Source organism: Grampus griseus (assembly GCF_964374135.1).
Source record: "Grampus griseus genome assembly, chromosome: 3".
Classification (NCBI taxonomy): domain Eukaryota; kingdom Metazoa; phylum Chordata; class Mammalia; order Artiodactyla; family Delphinidae; genus Grampus; species Grampus griseus.
Window position 1 is genome coordinate 115,647,959 of NC_139019.1, and position 19,328 is coordinate 115,667,286.

General features: G+C 45.1%; 1 protein-coding gene across 3 annotated transcripts in view; it reads right to left on the bottom strand.

The window, feature by feature from the left end:
* Window positions 1-19,328, bottom strand: part of SIL1 (SIL1 nucleotide exchange factor) — a 295,785-nt gene that overhangs the window by 268,577 nt on the left and 7,880 nt on the right. The window contains exon 2 of one of the 3 annotated variants that reach the window (XM_082652454.1): window positions 4,090-4,210. The exons of 1 other annotated variant lie outside the window; for it this stretch is intronic. In XM_082652454.1, coding sequence (XP_082508580.1) covers window positions 4,090-4,091 — 2 coding nt within the window. In that variant the 5' untranslated portion in view covers window positions 4,092-4,210. Of the gene's footprint in view, window positions 1-4,089; window positions 4,211-14,052; window positions 14,100-19,328 lie in introns of those variants that run through there. One more of the 3 variants, XM_082652453.1, reaches the window with a different exon arrangement.

Here is a 19,328-nt window from a genome sequence, read left to right on the forward strand (position 1 = left end):
ATTATAGCAAGATGCTTTGGGCCCAACTGAGTTCACCAGATCAGGAGACTATAAGAGAGTTGCAGCCATATTCCCTACTCCTGCACACCCCAGACCACCCTTGGAGAGCCATGCACACCCTCCAAATGTGGGTCTCCTTAGAACAAAGACCCCAGGGTAGGCAAACTTCTCCAAAACTTGCCAAGAAGGAGCTGTAACACTTCCTACTGCAGAAAGGGGGTTGGGGATGAGATTAATTTCTTTCCATTATTGAGACCTGGGTCTTTTCAGCAGGGAGTTTTGATTAAATCCCACCAATTAAGGCATATAAGGCATTCTCATAACCTCTGGGTATTTGGAAGAGAACCTAGGGAAAAGGAAGGAATGATCTTGGGAAGGAAGAAGCCATAGCGTCTTCAGTCTATGGACTGAAATCAGATTAATGGAAGATGTATCAGATAAGGAAGAATTCAGTGTTCCCAAATTCTGCCTCTTGTTTGGCCTAGGACCTCACCACATCTGGATTCATTTCTACTTGCTCCATATGCATGACCACTTTCTCTCCCTCCTCTGGTATGCTCCTTTTGTCTCCTTTTGCATTGGAATTGTTAGATGGCATGATGTCCTGATTAAGAATGAGGGTTTTCTCCACAAATTGATCTACAACACAAACCTTATCAAAATCCCCGCTGGCTTCTCTGCAGAAACTGACAAGTTGATCCTAAAAATCATATGGAAATGCAAGGGACCCAGAGGAGCACAACAGTGTCAAAAAAAAAAGAACAAAGTTGGAGTATAATAATCAAGACAGTGTGGTACTAGCATAAAAAGAGACATATAGATCAATGGAATGGACTTAAGACTCCAGAATAAACCCTCACATTTATAGTCAGTTGATTTTCAAAAAAGATGTCAAGACAATTCAATAATGAAAGAATAGCCTTTTAACAAATGATGCTGGATATGCATGTGTGAAAAAATGAACTTAGACCCTTTCCTCATACTATATATAAAAGCCAACTCAAAATGGGTAATAGACTTAAACGTAAGAGCTAAAACTATAAAACTCCCAAAAGAAAACATAAGAGTAAATCTTCATGACTTTGGGTTAGGGAAAGCCTTCTTAGGTGTGACAGTAAAAGCACGAGCAATGGAAAAAAAAAAAAAAGCTAAGTGGACTTCATCAAAATTAAAACATTTTGTGCTTCGAAGGATACCACAGAATGGGCGAGAATGTGTGCAAATCATAAATCTGATAAGGGACTTGAATCTAGAATATATAAAGTACACTTACAACTCAATAATAAAAAGACAAATAACCCAATTTAAAAATGGGCAAAGGATCTGAATAGATATTTCACTGAAGAAGATATGCAAATCGCCAATAAGCACATAAAAAGATGTTCAACATCATTAGTCACCAGAGAAATGAAAGGTAAAACCACCAGGATGGCTATAATAAAAAAAGATAGATAATAACAAGTACTGAACTTTTTGGAGGATGGGGAATGGGAAATTATTGTTTAATGAGAACAGAGTTTCAGTTTGGGAAGATGAAAATGTTCTGGAGGTGGATGGTGGTGATACTTGCACAACAATGTGAGTGTACTTAATGCCACTGAACTGTACACTTAAATGATTAAAATGGTAAATTAAAAAAAAAAAGGAGGATGTGGAGAAATTGGAACCCTCACACACTGCTGTTGAGATTGTAAAGTGGTGCAGGGACTTCCCTGGTGGCACAGTGGTTAAGAATCTGCCTGACAATGCAGGGGTCACGGGTTGAATCCCCGGTCCGGGAAGATCCCACATTGCCTCGGAGCAACTATGCCCATGTGCCACAGCTACTGAGCCTGCGCTCTAGAGCCACAACTGCTGAGCCCGTGTGCGGCAACTATGGAAGCCCGTGCGCCTAGAGCCCGTGTTCCGCAACAAGAGAAGCCACTGCAATAAGAAGCCCGCGCACCTCAACAAAGAGTAGCTCCTGCTCGCCGCAACTAGAGAAAGCCCGCACGCAGCAACAAAGACCCAACACGGCCAAAAATTTAAAAAAAAATAAAGTGGTGCAGCTGCTTTGGAAAACAGTTTGGCATTTCTCAAAAGGTTGAACACAGAGTTACCATATGGCCCAGCAATTCCACTCCTAGATATACATATACCCAAGGGAGCTGAAAACACATGTTCATACAAAAATTTGTACACGACTGTTCATAGTAATGTTATTCATAATAGCCTCAAAGTGGAAGCAATCCAAATTTTTATCAACTGATAAATGGATAAATACAATGTGGTATTTTATGGTATAGCCATACAATATCCATACAATGGAATATTATTATTCCATTCCATTAATATTAATGGAATATTATTCAGCAATGAAAAGAAATGAAGTACCGATAAATGCTAAACCATGGATGAACCTTGAGAACATTCTGCTAAGTAAAAGAAGCCAGTCACAAAAGACCACATAATGTATGATTCCATTCACATCAAAAGTCCAGACTAGGCAAATCTATGGAGACACAAAGTATGCTAATGGTTGATTAGGGCTGGGAGTGTTGGGGGGAAATGGGAAATGACTCCAAATGGGTATTGAAAATGTTCTAGGGTTGACTGTGGTGATGGTTGCACAACTCTGTAAATATACTAAAACTACTGAATTGTGCACTTTAAATGAATTACTTAGTACATAAATTATACCTCAATAAAGATTATATATATATATATATACATACATATATGAAGAAAAGCAGCAGGTAAGTCAAAAGGTAAAACTAAAAATTCTATGTGAAATAGTTACAACTAAGAGGTCTGATCATCGCATTTAAAAATAATAATAAAAAGATTCTTAAAATAAACAAACCAAATTCTGAGGGCTTTGCTGGCCAATCTCAGTTCTGGCACCTGCTGACTTTGTGACCTCGGACGGGTTACTTAACCTCACTGAGCTCAGTTATCTCATCTGTAAAATGAGCATTAGGTCATTATGAAGATTAAATAAATTAATGTGTAAAGATACCGGGCACATAGGAGGTGCTCAGTTAATGGAAACTATAAAGAAGAGTCAGAGAATAGTAGTAACTAGAGAAGGAGAGAAGAAAAAAATAGTATTTATGGGCCAAGGCCACATCCATATATTTTTGCCAAACCTCTGGATGGGCTCTAGGGACATAAAGAAGTCCCTGACCGAGGAGCTGGGAGGCTAAGAGATCGGGCATTCCTGAAAAAAAAAAATCCCAACAAAATGAAACAAGTGCTGCAATAGAGTTATAGAGAGATTGCTCAGGGACACGGAAAAGGCTTTTAAAGTGGAGGAGACTTCCTACAAACAATAAATACTGGAGAGGGTGTGGAGAAAAGGGAACCCTGCTATACTGTTGGTGGGAATGTAAATTGACACAGCCACTATGGAGAACAGTATGGAGGTTCCTTAAAAAACTAAGAATAGAACTACCGGGGCTTCCCTGGTGGCACAGTGGTTAAGAATCCGCCTGCCAATGCAGGGGACACGGGTTCGAGCCCTGGTCTGGGAAGATCCCACATGCTGCAGAGCAACTAAGCCCGTGCGTCACAGCTACTGAGCCTGCACTCTAGAGCCCGCAAGCCACAACTACTGAAGCCTGTGCATCTAGAGCCTGTGCTCCGCAACAAGAGAAGCCACCACAATGAGAAGCCTTCGCCCGGCACCGAAGAGTAGCCCCCACTCTCCACAACTAGAGAAAAGCCTGCGCAAAGCAACGAAGACCCAACACAGCCAAAAAATTAATTAATTAGTTAAATCTATTTAAAAAAAAAAAGAATAGAGCTACCATATGAGCCAGCAATCCCACTCCTGGGCATATATCCAGAGAAAACCATGGTTTGAAAGGATGCATGCACCTGAATGTTCATTGCAGTGCTGTTCACAATAGCCAAGACATGGAAGCAACCTAAATGCCCATTGACAGATGAATGGATAAAGGTGTGGTACATATATACAATGGAATATTACTCAGCCATTAAGAAGAATGAAATAATGCCATTTGCAGTAACATGGATGGACCTAGAGATTATCGTAGTAAGTAAAATAAGCCAGACAAAGAAAGACAAATATCGTATGATATCTCTTACATGCAGAATTTTTAAAAAATCATAGGGACTTCCCTGGCAGTTCAGCAGTTAGAACTTTGTCTTCCAATGCAGCGGGTGTGAGTTCAGTCTCTGGTTGGGGAGCTAAGATCCCACATGCCTCCTGGCCAAAAAACCAAAACATAAAACAGAAGCAATATTGTAACAAATTCAATAAAGACTTTAAAATGGTCCACATTAAAAACATGATACAAATTTTTATTTCCATTACTCTAGGAGGTGGGTCAAAAAAGATCTTGCTGTGGTTTATGTCAAAAAGTGTTTTTCTTATGTTTTCCTCTAAGAGTTTTATAGTGTCTGGTCTTAATTTAGGTCTTTAATCCGTTTGAAGTTTATTTTTGTGTATGGTGTTAGGTAGTGTTCTAATTTCATTCTTTTACATGTAGCTGTCCAACAAAAATAAACAAATGGGACCTAATTAAACTTAAAAGCTTTTGCACAGCAAAGGAAACCATAAACAAGATGAAAAGACAACCCTCAGAATGGGAGAAAATATTTGCAAATGAAACAATGGACAGAGGATTAATCTCCAAAATATACAAACAGCTCAATATCAAAAAAACAATTCAATTACAGATGACCAAGAGGCACATGAAAAGATGCTCAACATCACTAATTATTAGAGAAATGCAAATCAAAACTACCATGAGGTATCACCTCACACCAGTCAGAGTGGCCATTATTAAAAAATCTAGAAACAGTAAATGATGGAAAGGGTGTGGTGAAAAGGGAACCCTCTTGCACTGTCGCTGGGAATGTAAATTGATACAACCACTATGGAGAACAGTATGGAGCTTCCTTAAAAAACTAAAAATAGAACTACCATATGACCCAGCAATCCCACTACTGGGCATATACCCTAAGAAAACCATAATTCAAAAAAAGACATGTAGAACAATGTTCATTGCAGCACTTTTTTTTTTTTTTTTTTTTTTGCTGTACGCGGGCCTCTCACCACTGTGGCCTCTCCCGTCGCAGAGCACAGGCTCCGGACACGCAGGCTCAGCGGCCATGGCTCACGGGCCCAGCTGCTCCACGGCATGTGGGATCCTCCCGGACCGGGGCACAAACCCGCGTCCCCTGCATCGGCAGGCAGACTCTCAACCACTGCGCCACCAGGGAAGCCCTCATTGCAGCACTATTTACAAGGGCCAGGACATGGAACCAACCTAAATGTCCATCGACAGATGAATGGATAAAGAAGATGTGGCACGTATATACAATGGAATATTACTCAGCCATAAAAAGAAATGAAATTGAGTTATTTGTAGTGAGGTGGATGCACATAGAGTTTGTCATACAGAGTGAAGTAAGTCAGAAAGAGAAAAACAAATACCATATGCTAACACATATATATGGAATCTAAAAAAAAAAAGGAACTGATGAACCTAGTGGCAGGGCAGGAATAAAGACATGGACATAGAGAATGGACTTGAGGACATGGAGGGGAGAGGGAGGAGACGGGGCAGCTGGGGCAAAGTGAGAGTAGCATCAACATATATACACTACCGAATGTAAAACAGTTAACTAGTAGGAAGCAGCAGCATAGCACAGGGAGATCAGCCCGGTGCTTTGCAGTGACCTAGAGAGGTGGGATAGGGAAGGTGGGAGGGAGTCTCAAGAGGGAGGGGATATGGGGATATATGTATGCATATGGCTGATTCACTTTGTTGTACAACAGAAACTAACAAAGTATTGTGAAGCAATTATACTCCAATAAAAACTCTATTTTAAAAAATGATACAAATGAACTTATTTACAAAACAGAAACACTCACAGATTTAGAGAACAGATTTATGGTTACCAGGGGGAAGGGCAGGGGTAGAGATAGATTGGGAGTTTGGGATTGACATGTACACACTACTATATTTAAAATAGATAACCAACAAGGACAGCACAGGGAACTCAGATCAATATTCTGTAACAACCTAAATGGGAAAGGAATTTGAAAAAGAATGGATATTTGTATGGGTATAACTGAATCAGTTTGCTGTACACCTGTAACTAACACATCATTGTTAATCAACTATACTTCAATATATAATAAAAAAATTTTAATAAAATAAATAAATAAAAAAGTGAAGGAGACGTTAAGATTTGGCCAGGTGGAAAAGTGATGAGCGGTCCCTTGTCCCCTCCCCCATTGTGGATGCCCAAAAGGATGTGAAGTACACCCTCCCACACGCCACCCAACCCCCTGTAGAGAAGGAAAACTGGATAGAGCCAAACTAACACAGGCAGAGACAGAAGTCAAAAGGGCAATTGTGGATTGACTATTTGTGGCCAGGATGGGCAGTGAAGCTGGCACATGAGATGGAAGGTGGTGCCTGCCTCCCTGGACTTGCAAGAGGTAAGCTGAGCCTTGAGAGCTCCTCCTCTCTCCCCTTCTTCCCAGCTCCTCGCGGCCACTAAGCCTCTGAATCTCCTTCTCCCTCCCACCAGTCCTCTTTTGGGGAACAGCCCGCTGCTCTGTGGGCAGAGCGTGATGCCTCCATCACTCCTCCCTCTAGTGACTCATCCTCAAGACTGGGGGTGGCAGGAAGTGTCAGGGCCCTAGAGTTGCAGCCCCATCCGGATTCTGGCAGCTTAGAGACATCCTGTCTTCTTCCCTCCTCCCCCCACCCCCGCCACCTCCTCTACTTCCAGCTCTGACTCTTGACATTTCTATGTAAGAGACATCCACCCCGCTCAAAACTCTTGTTGCCTTTCCATTGCCTCCTCCGGTCCCCCAGCTCCGGCCCCCAGGGGTTGCTGGGGTGAAACAGCTTGATCTCTAGGGGAGCAGGCACAACCCAGATTTAGGGGCCCTTTCTTGGGAAAGGTGGCCAAGTAAGAGCTATATCCCCACAGCCAGGCCTTTGAAGGGTATTGCCCATGATGTAGAAAGCATTCTGAGCAACACTTAAAACAACAACAAAATTATTTTACTACCTACTAAGAACTTCATAAGTTTTCTCATTTATTCCTCACAACAACCCTGTGAGGCAGGTACTATTATCACTGCCATTTTGCAAGTGAGAAGAGTGAGGGGAATTAATTTGGAAAGTAGAAGACTGGGACTGAAATCCAGGACTCTTTACCACCAGGCTTTTCTGCCTGTTTGGGAACAGAGGGCAGTGTAGTCGTCCTTGAGCACAGCCTCTGAGTAATGTAGGGCAGCACATGCAATTCTGAGGCCCTCGGTACAGCTGCCCTGAAGTCTGACTGGGGCTAAGGGCTTTGACCCTAGCCTGCCTTCCTATTCTCATTGCCTCTGTGGACCTGCCCCACTCTCCACTCCTGAGAGGTGGGAATGTGGAGGGCTACTCCTAGGATTCTCATCCCCCTCAGGAGTTTATCTTCCTATTAAACTTCTCGGACAAACAAACATCAACGTGCTTCTTGAGTGCCCAAGGGCTACTTAGAAAGAGAGAAAAGAAGGAGCATTGCTTATAGGTGCAGGCCAAAAGAAGGAGGTGACAGACACCCAAGCATGGGGTTAGCCCAGGCTTGCAGACAGAGCAGACACCTGTCACATCGAAGAGGCACAGAGATGGCCCACGTGACAATAGGAATAATAATACGGGGCTTCCCTGGTGGCGCAGTGGTTGAGAGTCCGCCTGCCGATGCAGGGGACACGAGTTCGTGCCCCGGTCCAGGAAGATCCCACATGCCGCAGAGCGGCTAGGCCCGTGAGCCACGGCCGCTGAGCCTGCGCGTCCGGAGCCTGTGCTCTGCAACGGGAGAGGCCACAACAGTGAGAGGCCCGTGTACCGCAAAAAATAAATAATAAAATAAAATAAATAATAATAATACCCTTGAATTATGTAGCACTTTATAATTCCTCAGGCACTTTACAAACATCTGATTCTCCCGATGACCTCCAGGGAGCCAAGGAGGCAGAAAGCATTTTTTATAAGCTGTCGCCACCTGTCAAGTTTTCCCCCCAGAGAAGGAAAGGAAGGAGGCAGGCAAGGCAGTGAGTGAGTTAACCAAACCCAAGCCCCAGTGGGTAACTGATAGTTTTAATGGTGACTTTATCCTCAGACTCCTCAGATATCATATTTCCACTGGATTACCACATTTACATAACAGTGCAGGGTGAGAGACCCTGATAAATCTTCTCTGCATGGGGATGAATACAGTGGAAATGTACTCTGTTAATTATTCATTTGTTTTACTACACTCCTACCCTTCAGTTTAGGGAGGAAAGAGCAAGGCTATTGCTTTATGAAGGGAGGGAGGAAAGGAGGGAAAAATGGAAAAGGGATGGAGGAAGATCAGAGATCTGGAAAGAGAGGAGTGAATGAGAGGGTTAGAGATGGAGAGAAAGGGAGAGCTTTGGGCAAGCTGGAAAGAAGAAGCAAGGAAGCAAGGAAGGAAAGAAGGAAAGCCATCTCAGCAGTCAAGGGTTTAGTGGTGAAAGGGATGGAATGATTCTGAGCCATGTGGCTAGCTGCTGGGGAGCAGCCCACAGTAGTGGGGGTGAAAAAGATTCAGAGGTTTTTTGGATGGCTCTCACCTTTGTAGCTGGTCAGAGAGGCTGGGAGAGTAAGGAGAGCCACAGGGCACAGGACTCCTTTTAAGTCTACTTAAGGTGTTATCAGAAACCTCTCTGAACCTCTTCCCATCACATCCCACCACTTTCCATCCCCTTATATCCAGAGAACAGGTGGGCTTCTAGGGGCATCAGGACTGACCTCTAAGAATCCCTGGGCCTGAAGTCTTTCTGATCCAGAGGATTGGATTTCAGTCCCTGCTCTGCCACTAATTTAGCTGGATGATTCTACTCCCCTAAACTCTCAGCTTCGGTTTCTCTATTGGTAAAATGGGAATTTATTTTTCCATCCAACAAGTATTGACTGACTGTACACCAGGCATTTTCTATAGAGCAGAAAACAAGATAGATAATAGTCCTTTCCTTCAGAGAAAGACAATCCAACGAAGGTAACAAAACTTTGTCCGAGAAACAGGCTCTGCCCACATTAGGATACAAGAGATGAGCGCTCACTCTGTGCCAGGCACTGTGCTAAGCGCTTTATGTATTAACTCCCATAATCCTCACACCAACCCAGTGAGAACAGTCCTGTTATTAACCCCATTGCACAGATGACAACACCCTAGTTGGGGCAGCCTCCCCAACACACCCCATCCTGCTATTTCATTTTCTTCACAGAATTTACCACTATCTACAATGAGCTTGTTAACTCACTTGTGTGCTTATTGCCTTATTCACATCTATATCCCAAACATCTTGAGCAGTTTCTGACCCAAAGGAGGTTCTCATTAACTGTATGTTGAAGGAATGAAGGAACAAAGGGATGAGGAGCTCCTGGGGAGTGAATGCCACCCTGCCCTCCACGCAGGGTGATGACGAGGGGGACCTGAAGGCAGGTGCTGGAGGTGCTCTATCACTGCAGACATGGAGGGGGCTGTAATCAGGTGACCGTTCTTTAGTGAGGAAGAAGCACCTGTTCTTCTCCCTATTCTTCAGCTGTCTTCTTTTTTGTAACTTCCCTCAGATGTTCTGCCTTTTCTGGTCCCATGATTAATCATGCTTCCTCTCATTGTATCCTCCTCAATTTCTTTGTCTCACTCTCATTCTTGTTCTTTTTGCTTCCCTGCTTCTTTGTTTCTCTTTGAGAGAAAGCTCATCCAAAGAACTGCAGTTGGTGATTTTAGTGCCCTGCAGAGGGCACTTTTCTCCATCTGTAAAATGGGCAGACACTTTTAAAAAAAGAAAAAGGGCAGTTTTTTTTGCAGTTTTTTGAACCAGTGCTGGTGGGTCTGTGGGAGAGGGGTCTCAGGACCACAGCACTGACCTTCCCACATCCTCATCCAGAGAAGCCTCACCAAAGCCTTAACCACAGGAGTCCCATAACCAACAGAGAGCTACTTCCTCTCCCACTATGTGTGTTATTTACTTGTTACTTGCAGTAAATACCAATCAGAGGATAATAAGCCTGGCTTTCCCTCTCTCTTTGGGTTTTGAAAACTCCCCAATCCATTGCATAGCAGCTTCTGCCGAGGCTGTAACCAGCAGGGCCATGGGTTAAGTGTAGAGAACCATGTCACCACATGGTTGGTAGTATTGTTACCAAAAGTGGGATCTGGCTGCTCACAGCTCTAAAGCCAATAAAGAGGCAAGGTTGGTGGAAAGGAAAGTTTGCTTTATTTCAGAGGCTGCCAACTGCGGGAGGGGGGGGAGGGGGAGGGGTGGGAAGGGGCAGACTCCTGTTGTCCAAAGGCCAACCCCCCCCCACCACTGACAATCAGGGGGCAAGAGCTTTTACAGGCAGAGGGAGGGGGCTATGTGCTGAAACAGTACAGTCAGCTTTGACAGTCATCTTGAAATTGGTCATGCAGTGGTCTGATCAGTGTCATCTTGATTGTTTTAAGTACAGTTAATCTTCAGTTCCAGAGTCCATTTGTCCCCATTTCTTTGAGGGAAAGTTCTCGGAATTTTGGCAACTTATGTCATGGTACAGTCTGGTCATGATGGAGTTAACTTCTTCCACCTGGTGGGGGTTTCAGTATCTGCAAGACAGCTCCCAGGATATGGCTCAGAATATTATCTATAGCCCTTGAGGAGGAACTAAAGGTCCTTGACTTTGTTTAATGACTAAACTATGATTATTTGGTCTTAGTTGACTGTTTTCCTTTGCTTCAGCATTTTCTCACTTCTCCGATTAAATGTATTCTTTGGCTAAAGTTTTTCTACAGACAAAAGGCAGGCACGGGCTTCCCTGGTGGCGCAGTGGTTGAGGGTCCGCCTGCCGATGCAGGGGATGCAGGTTCGTGCCCTGGTCCGGGAGGGTCCCACATGCCGCGGAGCGGCTGGGCCCGTGAGCCGTGGCCGCTGGGCCTGCGCGTCCGGAGCACAGGCTCCACGGCGGGAGAGGGCACGACAGTGGGAGGCCCGCGTACCGCAAAAAAAAAAAAAAAAAAAAAAAAAAGGCAGGCAGAAGACATGGCGGGGGAAGGACCATAGGTTCCTACTCCATTTCAGTATATCAGAGTGGTTGGGAAGTGAGCCTGCTGATTCAGACAGCCCTGAGTTTGAAGCCTGGCTTCTAAGTGAGTAGACTATAGACGGCAAGGGCAGAAGTTGTGTGTCAGATGAATCCTTTTGTACTTTCCCCAAATCAGGCATTCCTCACAGGACCACCAGAGCCGCTGCCCCCGTGTCAAGTCATTTTGGCCGGTCGAATTGGGATTATCTCTGCAGAAATGTCCAACCCACAGGATTCTAAGCTCCTCAAAAACTCAGTTTTTTTTTCTTTGTATCCCTAGAGCCATAAAAGCAGCACGTTGTCCAGACCCAAAGATACTCATTTACTCCCTCTAGACACTGCTATTCCTCAAGACTTTGTTATACTTAGCACCTACTGTGTGCCAAGCACCCTAAATATGTTATCTTATTTAATCCTCATAATAGCCCTTGAGTTAGGGATTAAATGAGACAATAAGCATTATCTCTCACCTGGACTATGGAAGAGCCTCCTTCTAGAAGAACACTGAGTTCTTCCTCATTTGACACCCATAGTCTATTCACACAGCAGCCATAGATCCTTTTAAAATCAGGTCACTCCTCTGCTCAAAACCCTTCAATGGCTCCCCATTTCACTCAGCATAAAGTCCAAAATCCTTACTACAGGATTCTGTAGTTCTGTAGTTCTACAGGACCCTATATTACCTCCCTAACCCCAGGCCACAAATTTTATGACCTCATGCCCTACCATTCTCCCCCTTCCTCTCTCTGGTAAGCCACACTGGCTTCCTGACAGTCCTCAAACATTGCTGCACACACTCCTGCCTCAGGCCCTTTGCACTGGCTATCCCCTGTGCCTACAAAGCTTTATCCTGAATATGTCCATGGCTTTCTCCCTTGTTTATTTCAAGTCTTTACTCAAGTGTCACTTTATAATGGAAACCTTCCCTGACTCCCCTGTAGTAATTTTAAAATATGCCTACAAATTATCCGATACTATTCCCTTCAAGAAGTAGAACTCGGGCTTCCCTGGTGGCGCAGTGGTTGAGAGTCCGCCTGCCGATGCAGGGGACACGGGTTCGTGCCCTGGTCCAGGAAGATCCCACATGTCGCAGAGCGGCTGGGACCATAAGCCATGGCCGCTGAGCCTGTGCGTCCTGAGCCTGTGCTCCGCAACGGGAGAGGCCACAGCAGTGAGAGGCATGCATACCGAAGAAAAAAAAAGAAAGAGAGAAGTAGAACTCAATTCTCCTCGCCTTGAATGTTGGTCCAACTTAGTGACTGCTTTCTAAAGAATAGAATATGGCATAACAGTGTGTGACTGCTAAGACAAAGTCACAAAAGGCATTAATGATTACCCTAGTCTGATCAGGAGAAGACACCAGACAAGCCCAAAGTGAGGGACATTCCACAAAACACTTCATCAGGACTTTTCAAAATTCTCAAGGTCATGAAAAACAAAGAAAGACTCAGAAACTGTCACTGATCAAAGGAGACTAAGGGAACATGATGACTAAACGCAACGTGTCATCTTGGATTGGATCCTAGAACAGAAAAAGGACGTTGATGGAAAAACTGGTGGAATCTCAATAAAGTCTATAGTGTAGTTAATAGTAGTGTACCAATGTTAATTTCTTAGTTTTGACAAATGCACCATGTTTATGTAAGATATTAATGTTAGAGGAAGCTGGGTAAGTGTATACGGGAACTCTCTGTACTATCCTTGCAACTTTTCTGTAAATCTAAAATTATTGCAGAATAAAAAGTGGCTTCCTCATTGCTCTCTTTCTTGGATCACACGCTGCCATGCCATGGGGATACTCAAATAGTGAGGACCACGTGGTGAGCAACTGAGGCCTCCAGTCAAAGCCCTGTGAGCCAACCATCTTGGAAGATCCTTCAGCCCTAGTCAAGGCTTCAGACACTGGGGTCTTGACTGACACCTTGACTGCGCCTTCAAAAGAGACCCTGAGCCAGAAACGCCCAGCTAAGCCACTCCTGACCCTCAGAAACCGTGAAAGATAATAAATGTTTGTTGTTGTTTTAAAGCTCTAAGTTTTAGAGCAATTGATTATGCAACAATAGATAACTAATATATGCCCCTATCTAAAATAGTCTGCTTATGGTCACATTCGACCCCCTTTCTGGCCTTAATTTTCTTTATAGCACTTACCACCTGACACAGAACAAGTTTGTTTACTTAACTTGGTCTCTACACCAGAATGTGAGCTACATGGGAGTGGAAACTTTGTTTTATTGATGTCCCCAGCACCTAGAACTGTGCCTGACACACAGCAAATGTTCAATAAAAGATAGTTGTTGTAGTTATTATTATTGGATAATAGAGGGTTCCCTGTCCTCACCTGGAAAAAAAAAAACCCTGCCCCTGGGATTTGGGGTGGAAGATGGGGGGCAATGTGGCACTGGGAAATGTGAGCAGAGATGAGTATGAAACCCTGACTTCTGAGTCCAAGTTCCTCATCCACTGAGATCCCTTAGACAAGCTCTTCCTCTCTCTGGGTCTCTATTTCCTCACCTATTAAATTCAAAAGAGGACTTCCCTGGTGGTCCAGTAGTTAAGACTCCGCATTTCCACTGCCAGGGGCACGGGTTCAATCCCTGGTTGAGGTACTAACATCCTGCATGCCTCGCGGTGCAGCCAAAAAATATAAAATAAAATTCAAAAGACTGGGATGGCCTACAAGTCACCAAGATTTCTTTTAGCTCTAATAGCCAATGATTCTAAGGGCGGGCTGGGAGAAGGAGGCACAAGAGTTCAGTTCTGGAGATGGAGGAAAGGAGAGGGATGAAGAATACGTTTATCTTCCACAGGGACCAGGCAGAACCTGCCTCCCTTTGAGCTGTACCCACTGCCTGGAAACCTTTTTGCATTTGATCATCTACTCCTTTGCCCTGAGGCACTGCTGCCCCTCTTCCCTCCTCTGCCAATCCTTCCCAGGGGCTGGGTTACCTACCTGTGTCTCCAGGCTCCCATTGCCCTTCGCATAAGCCCTCATAAGGCACTTTCCACAGAGTATAGTAATGGGACCTTTGTGTCCTGGAACCTCATCTCCTAATAGAAACAAGTAAGTCCTGGGGAACACTCCCAGGCTTGCAATTCCCTCCCAGAGAACGCGGACCCTAAAGGGAGAAAGGAAAGAGAAAATGGGGGAGGGGCTGGAAGACCAGGTATGTGCTGGGACTCCCCTAAACCCTTCCCCTTTCCCTCTTCTCCAGTCTTACCCTCACTACCAAGAGAAGCATGCCTACCAGCCTGCCTGCCCCTCACCTAAGTACTCTGTCAAATGCCACTTATTTGAGCCATATTATCTTTCCCTGCTCCTCCCTCCCTTAGTCGCCCATGCCCCTCCCACAACAGACTCACCCTAGGTCCCCTCTTAACATGTGCCCCAGGTCTCTGAAAGCTTCCTGGTATATTGGTATGAAGTCATTTTCTCTCCAGAAGAATAAGAAGAATAAGAATAAGAATAAGAAGAGGTAGTAGCGTGTGTTATGTTTAGTCTGTTAGGTGAGGTTGGGAGTAATGGAGATGAGGAAGGACAGATAGGCAGGAACCAGCATTGGTGGAGGATTTTGTCTCACAGGCCATGGAAGCCAATGAAGAATCTGTACAGGTTGGAACTCACTTCCCTTCTACTCGGCCCACCTCACTTACATCCCTTCCTATCTCTTTCTGTACCCCCTTGGCCCCCCACATCCCATTTGGCTCATATCATAATCTCAATAACACCAAAAATTTATTGAGAACCTTCACTGTATAAGCTTTCTGTTCACATTACCTCATTTCAACCTTTCAGCATCGATGAGGTAGACGTTATTATTGTCCCCACTTCATAGGTGAGGAAAATGGCTCCAGCAAGTGATTTGCCCAAAGTTGCAAATCAAGGAAGAAGCAGAGCCCAATTTCGTAAGCATTACACTAATTGGTCCATGCTCTCTGGCCTTTTCCAAATCTCTTCTTTGGGGGAAAAATTAGAGGTGTCCATAGGAGGTTTTGAGGTCTGGAGACAGAACAGGAAAAGAATCCAGAGACTAGAGAATGCTGGAAGAGAGAGTTCCAGGCTCTGATGGGGCCTATCTCACCCAGCTTTGCTACCTGGCTGTGCTTGGCAGGCAGTCTTTTTCTATTTTCCCCACTCCTTGTCTTGGTCCACTTGCTTCCTCCAGTTCCCACATCCTCCTTCACCTCCTTGGATACTGTTTGCCCTTGTCTTTCAGTTTCTGGGTAATACGTTTGTTCTGAAGATGCCTGGATGAACCAGGACCCTCTGGAAGCCTCCAGATAATTCAGGTATCTGGAGAGGATCGCCATACCTCCCCCCTCTTCCCCCAACTCTAACAAAAGGGGTCACCCTGGGCTTCCAAGGCTCTTCAGCAAAGGTTAGCTCCTCTCTATCTCATCTCCTAACACCTACCCCATGCCCTCTCACAAGCTAAAAATACATAACCACACAAGCTTCTCAGCACATGACAAGTTCTTGAAATCTTTGCACAGGCATTTTCTCTCTCAGGAATGCCAACATCCCCTCCACCCCAAGTTTGTTACCAGGAAAACTCCTAATTATCCCCAGTCTTGACTCAAACATGACCTTTATCCCCACTGATATCATCACCATTCAGGCTGTTATTCCTTGCCTGGACTACTCCCTCACTGGTTTCTAGGATGCCACTCTGGCCCTACACTATCCATTTCCCATACTGTACCCAGAGTGATCTTTCTAGAATGTAAACTTAATCTTATCACCTCCTTTCTTAAAACTTTTAAATGGTTTCCCATGCCGTCAAGGTAAAGCCATAATCCTTAACCTGGTGTGGCGGCTCTTTCACCCCACTCCCACCCACTTCTCTAGATGCGTGTCTTTCAGCTGAGCCTACCACCATACTAGTACTCCAGCCAGATTTCCTGACACTTTTTCTCAGTTCCTTGAAACTTGCCTGTTCTCTCTTGACCCTACACAATGTTCCCTTGGCCTGGAATTCTCTTTTCCTTCTCCTTCCCTAGCTGACTTCCTCTAACCCTTCAAGCAGGTCTCGGCCTGAACTCACTTCACCACTGAGCCTTCCAGAACCCCCCAGACTAGGCGAGCTGCCTCTGCTTTCTGCCCTCAGTGTCCATTATTTCCCCTAAGACAGCATTTATCCTGTTACTACCCATTTATTTATTCATATCTCCCAGACCCAACTGCGGGCCTACTTTATCCTCTGCTATAACCCAGAGTCTAGTACTAATGGGCTCTCCATGAACAACTGTTGAAGTGGTGAGTGAACAAAGCCTTCTCTGTCTTAACAGTGCAGACTCAGACAGCCACTGCAGCTTCAACCACCACCATCCACATAGTTACTATTATGGATTACTGCTTCTCTGGGTGTTCCTCTCTCTTTATGGACTGGGATGGCACCTTTCACGTTAGTACTCCAACACCTAGTACAGAGCATAGCATTCATCCTTCCATCCATCCTCTCATTATTGTTTTTAACAAAATATGTATTATCTACTATGTACTAGACACTATGGATGCAGCAGTGAACAAGATAGACAGTCCCTGCTGTCAAGTTCACAATCTAGTGGATATATGGGTAACTAGTGAACAGGAGGTTGAGTGGATCTCAGTCTTATTGGGAAGCCCCTGAGGGCTTTCCTCTCCATAGCTACAAAGCAAGGAGCACAGGCTCTGAGGGGGGAGATATATTCTCTTGGTGACCTCTGGACCTCCCTTTTTACAGGTTTTCTTGGGACCAGCCATCAAACAGCAGCAGCAGCAGCAGGGAGGAAGGGAATGAGGGAGCGTGGACCGAGTGGAGAGGGTCCAAGCCCCTAAAGACAGGCAATGGTGTTGCAGCCCAGTGCCCACAGGCACTCTGCCAGGGCAGTTTGGTAACTGGCTTTCCTTGCTATCCTGGAGCAGAGAAAGAAAGAGATCCACAAAGGGAAAGACATCAATGGACACAGGTGACAGAGGGAAAAGGAAGAAGAGAAAAAGTGGAACAGAGAGGTGAAGGAAGAGGAGTCAGAAATACAGAGAGAAGGAAGGAGACTGAGGCACAAAAATAAGGCCTGCGGGACTGAACCCTCCCTGTGTTGCTAGGAGAAAGCTCTGGGGCTTGACTCCTCATTCAGGTCACTAGGGAGAAAAGAGATTCAATACTGAGTCCTTAGGATTCCTCAGATGCTTTCCAGAGCCCTCTGATCCCTCAAATTGTCTTTGGCCCCATCTGGTCATCCCAGGAGGCTTCTGCCAGGGGCCTGTCAGCCCCCCAACCAGGATATACTCTGTGCAGACCCTCACAAGCAAGGGATAGGCGGTGATGGAAAAACACAGTAGCTCTGGGCACAGCAACCTCTGATTTTCATCTTTTTCAGAAAGGATCGTAGAAAAGACCCTACATTCATCATCTGTTTCCTAACTGGGGGCTCCAAGCTCTACTCTCTGAGATACCAGCCTGACCATATCCCAATCTGCAGGCACAGAGCAGAAACTTCCTGAGCTGGGAGCTGGGGAGGCAGGGGTCCCCACCCCAGGAACTCCCAGATGCCAAGCAGGAGCCTGAGTTCTTAATTGTGCTGCTGCTCTTGCCAGCAGTCTGGGATGCTCGCTCCTGAGGCTGCGATGCCATCTGCTGTTCAACTTAGGAAACTGGCTGACTCCGGCTGCATAGCCAAAGCTGAACCTGGCAGGAATCGGCAGGAGACCTGCCTGGGTCTCAGGAGGCCATGTCTTTGTCTCTGAACAGACCCAATGCTGGGCCTCAGGGACAGAGCAAATACTCTCTTCCCTGTCATCATTCTTTTTAGACCAGGCAGGAAGCCTTCACAAGAAGATCCAAGAGAGTGTGGAGGGGTAGGTGGGTTGTCTCTGCCCTTCATAAAAGTCCAGTGTCATCTCAAGGTTAAATTGCCCAGAGAGGTCCTAGCCTGCCTTTGAAGTTTTACTGCTTTACTCAAAGCATTTTTTTTCTTTGCAGGTTTAACTACGATTATTCCACGTTGCGTTAACTGGGTGAATGAAATAATGAGCCCAGGCCTAGAGGAAGTGGGGCTTTGAAGAAAGAAACATGCTCCTGCAGAATTGAAATAAGACCTTCAGGCCCACAGTGGGTTTCTGAAGCTCCCGCTCTCTGTGTGTCCCTGTTCAGGCCTCAACCCACATGGGGTTGTGAGCTCCAGTGTTTTGGGAGACACATGCTAATATCTGGCACACATTTGTTGAAGTATTGGTTATTTTGAGGACGTTTTCTTCCTTAAACCAGTTATGGTAGCCAGCCTCCATCTCCTGATATTCATATACTTGAATATAAGTATTCATATACTTATACCTGATATTCATATACTGTATTCATATACTTGTAAAGTATATTCATATACTTGAATATCTCCTGATATTCATATATATTCATATTCATATACTCCATCTCCTGATATTCATATACTTGTAGTCCCCTCCCACATAGCACCAGGGTTTATCTGTGAGACTAGCACAATATAACAGAAGTAAAGGTATGTAACTTCCAAGATTAGATTATAAAAGATACTGTGGCTCCCCCTTGGTTACTTTCTCTCTGGGGGAAGCCAGTTGCTATGTAGTGAACAGCCCTATGGAGAGGCTCATGTGAGGGAACTTAGGCCTTCTGTCAGCAGCCATGTGAGTGAGCTTGGATACAGATCCTCCAGCCTCAGGCAAGCCTTCAGATGACTGAGGCCCTAGTGGACAGCCTGACTGCAGCCTCACGAGTGACCCTGAGCCAGCTCAGCTGAGCTGCTCCCAGTTCCTAACCCCCAGAAGCTATGTGAGATAAGCTTTTGCTGTTTTAAACTCTTCAAGTTTGGGGGTAATTTGTTATGTAGTAACATAATAGACCTGTCATATGGTATTATTAATATTGTATCATGGCATATCATCTGCATTATATCACTTCATTTCCTTATAAGAGCTGGCATCTGGACCCCAACCCCTCAATCTCTCTAACCTCATCTCCTACCACCCTACCCTCTCCCGAGCTCACCCTCACCCTAGGCTCACTCCTGCCTGAGGCCCTTTGAACTTGCTTTTATCTCTGCTGGAGCACCCTCCTAGGCACCCTAAACCTCTGCATGGTCACCCCCTTATCTCCTTCAGGTCTTTATTCAAACGTAGCCTTTTCAGTATAGCCTTCCTTGACCCCCCTGCACCCCTTATCTGCAACTCCCACATCTGCCTATCATTTTCTCTATTTTTATTCTTAGCCCTTATGA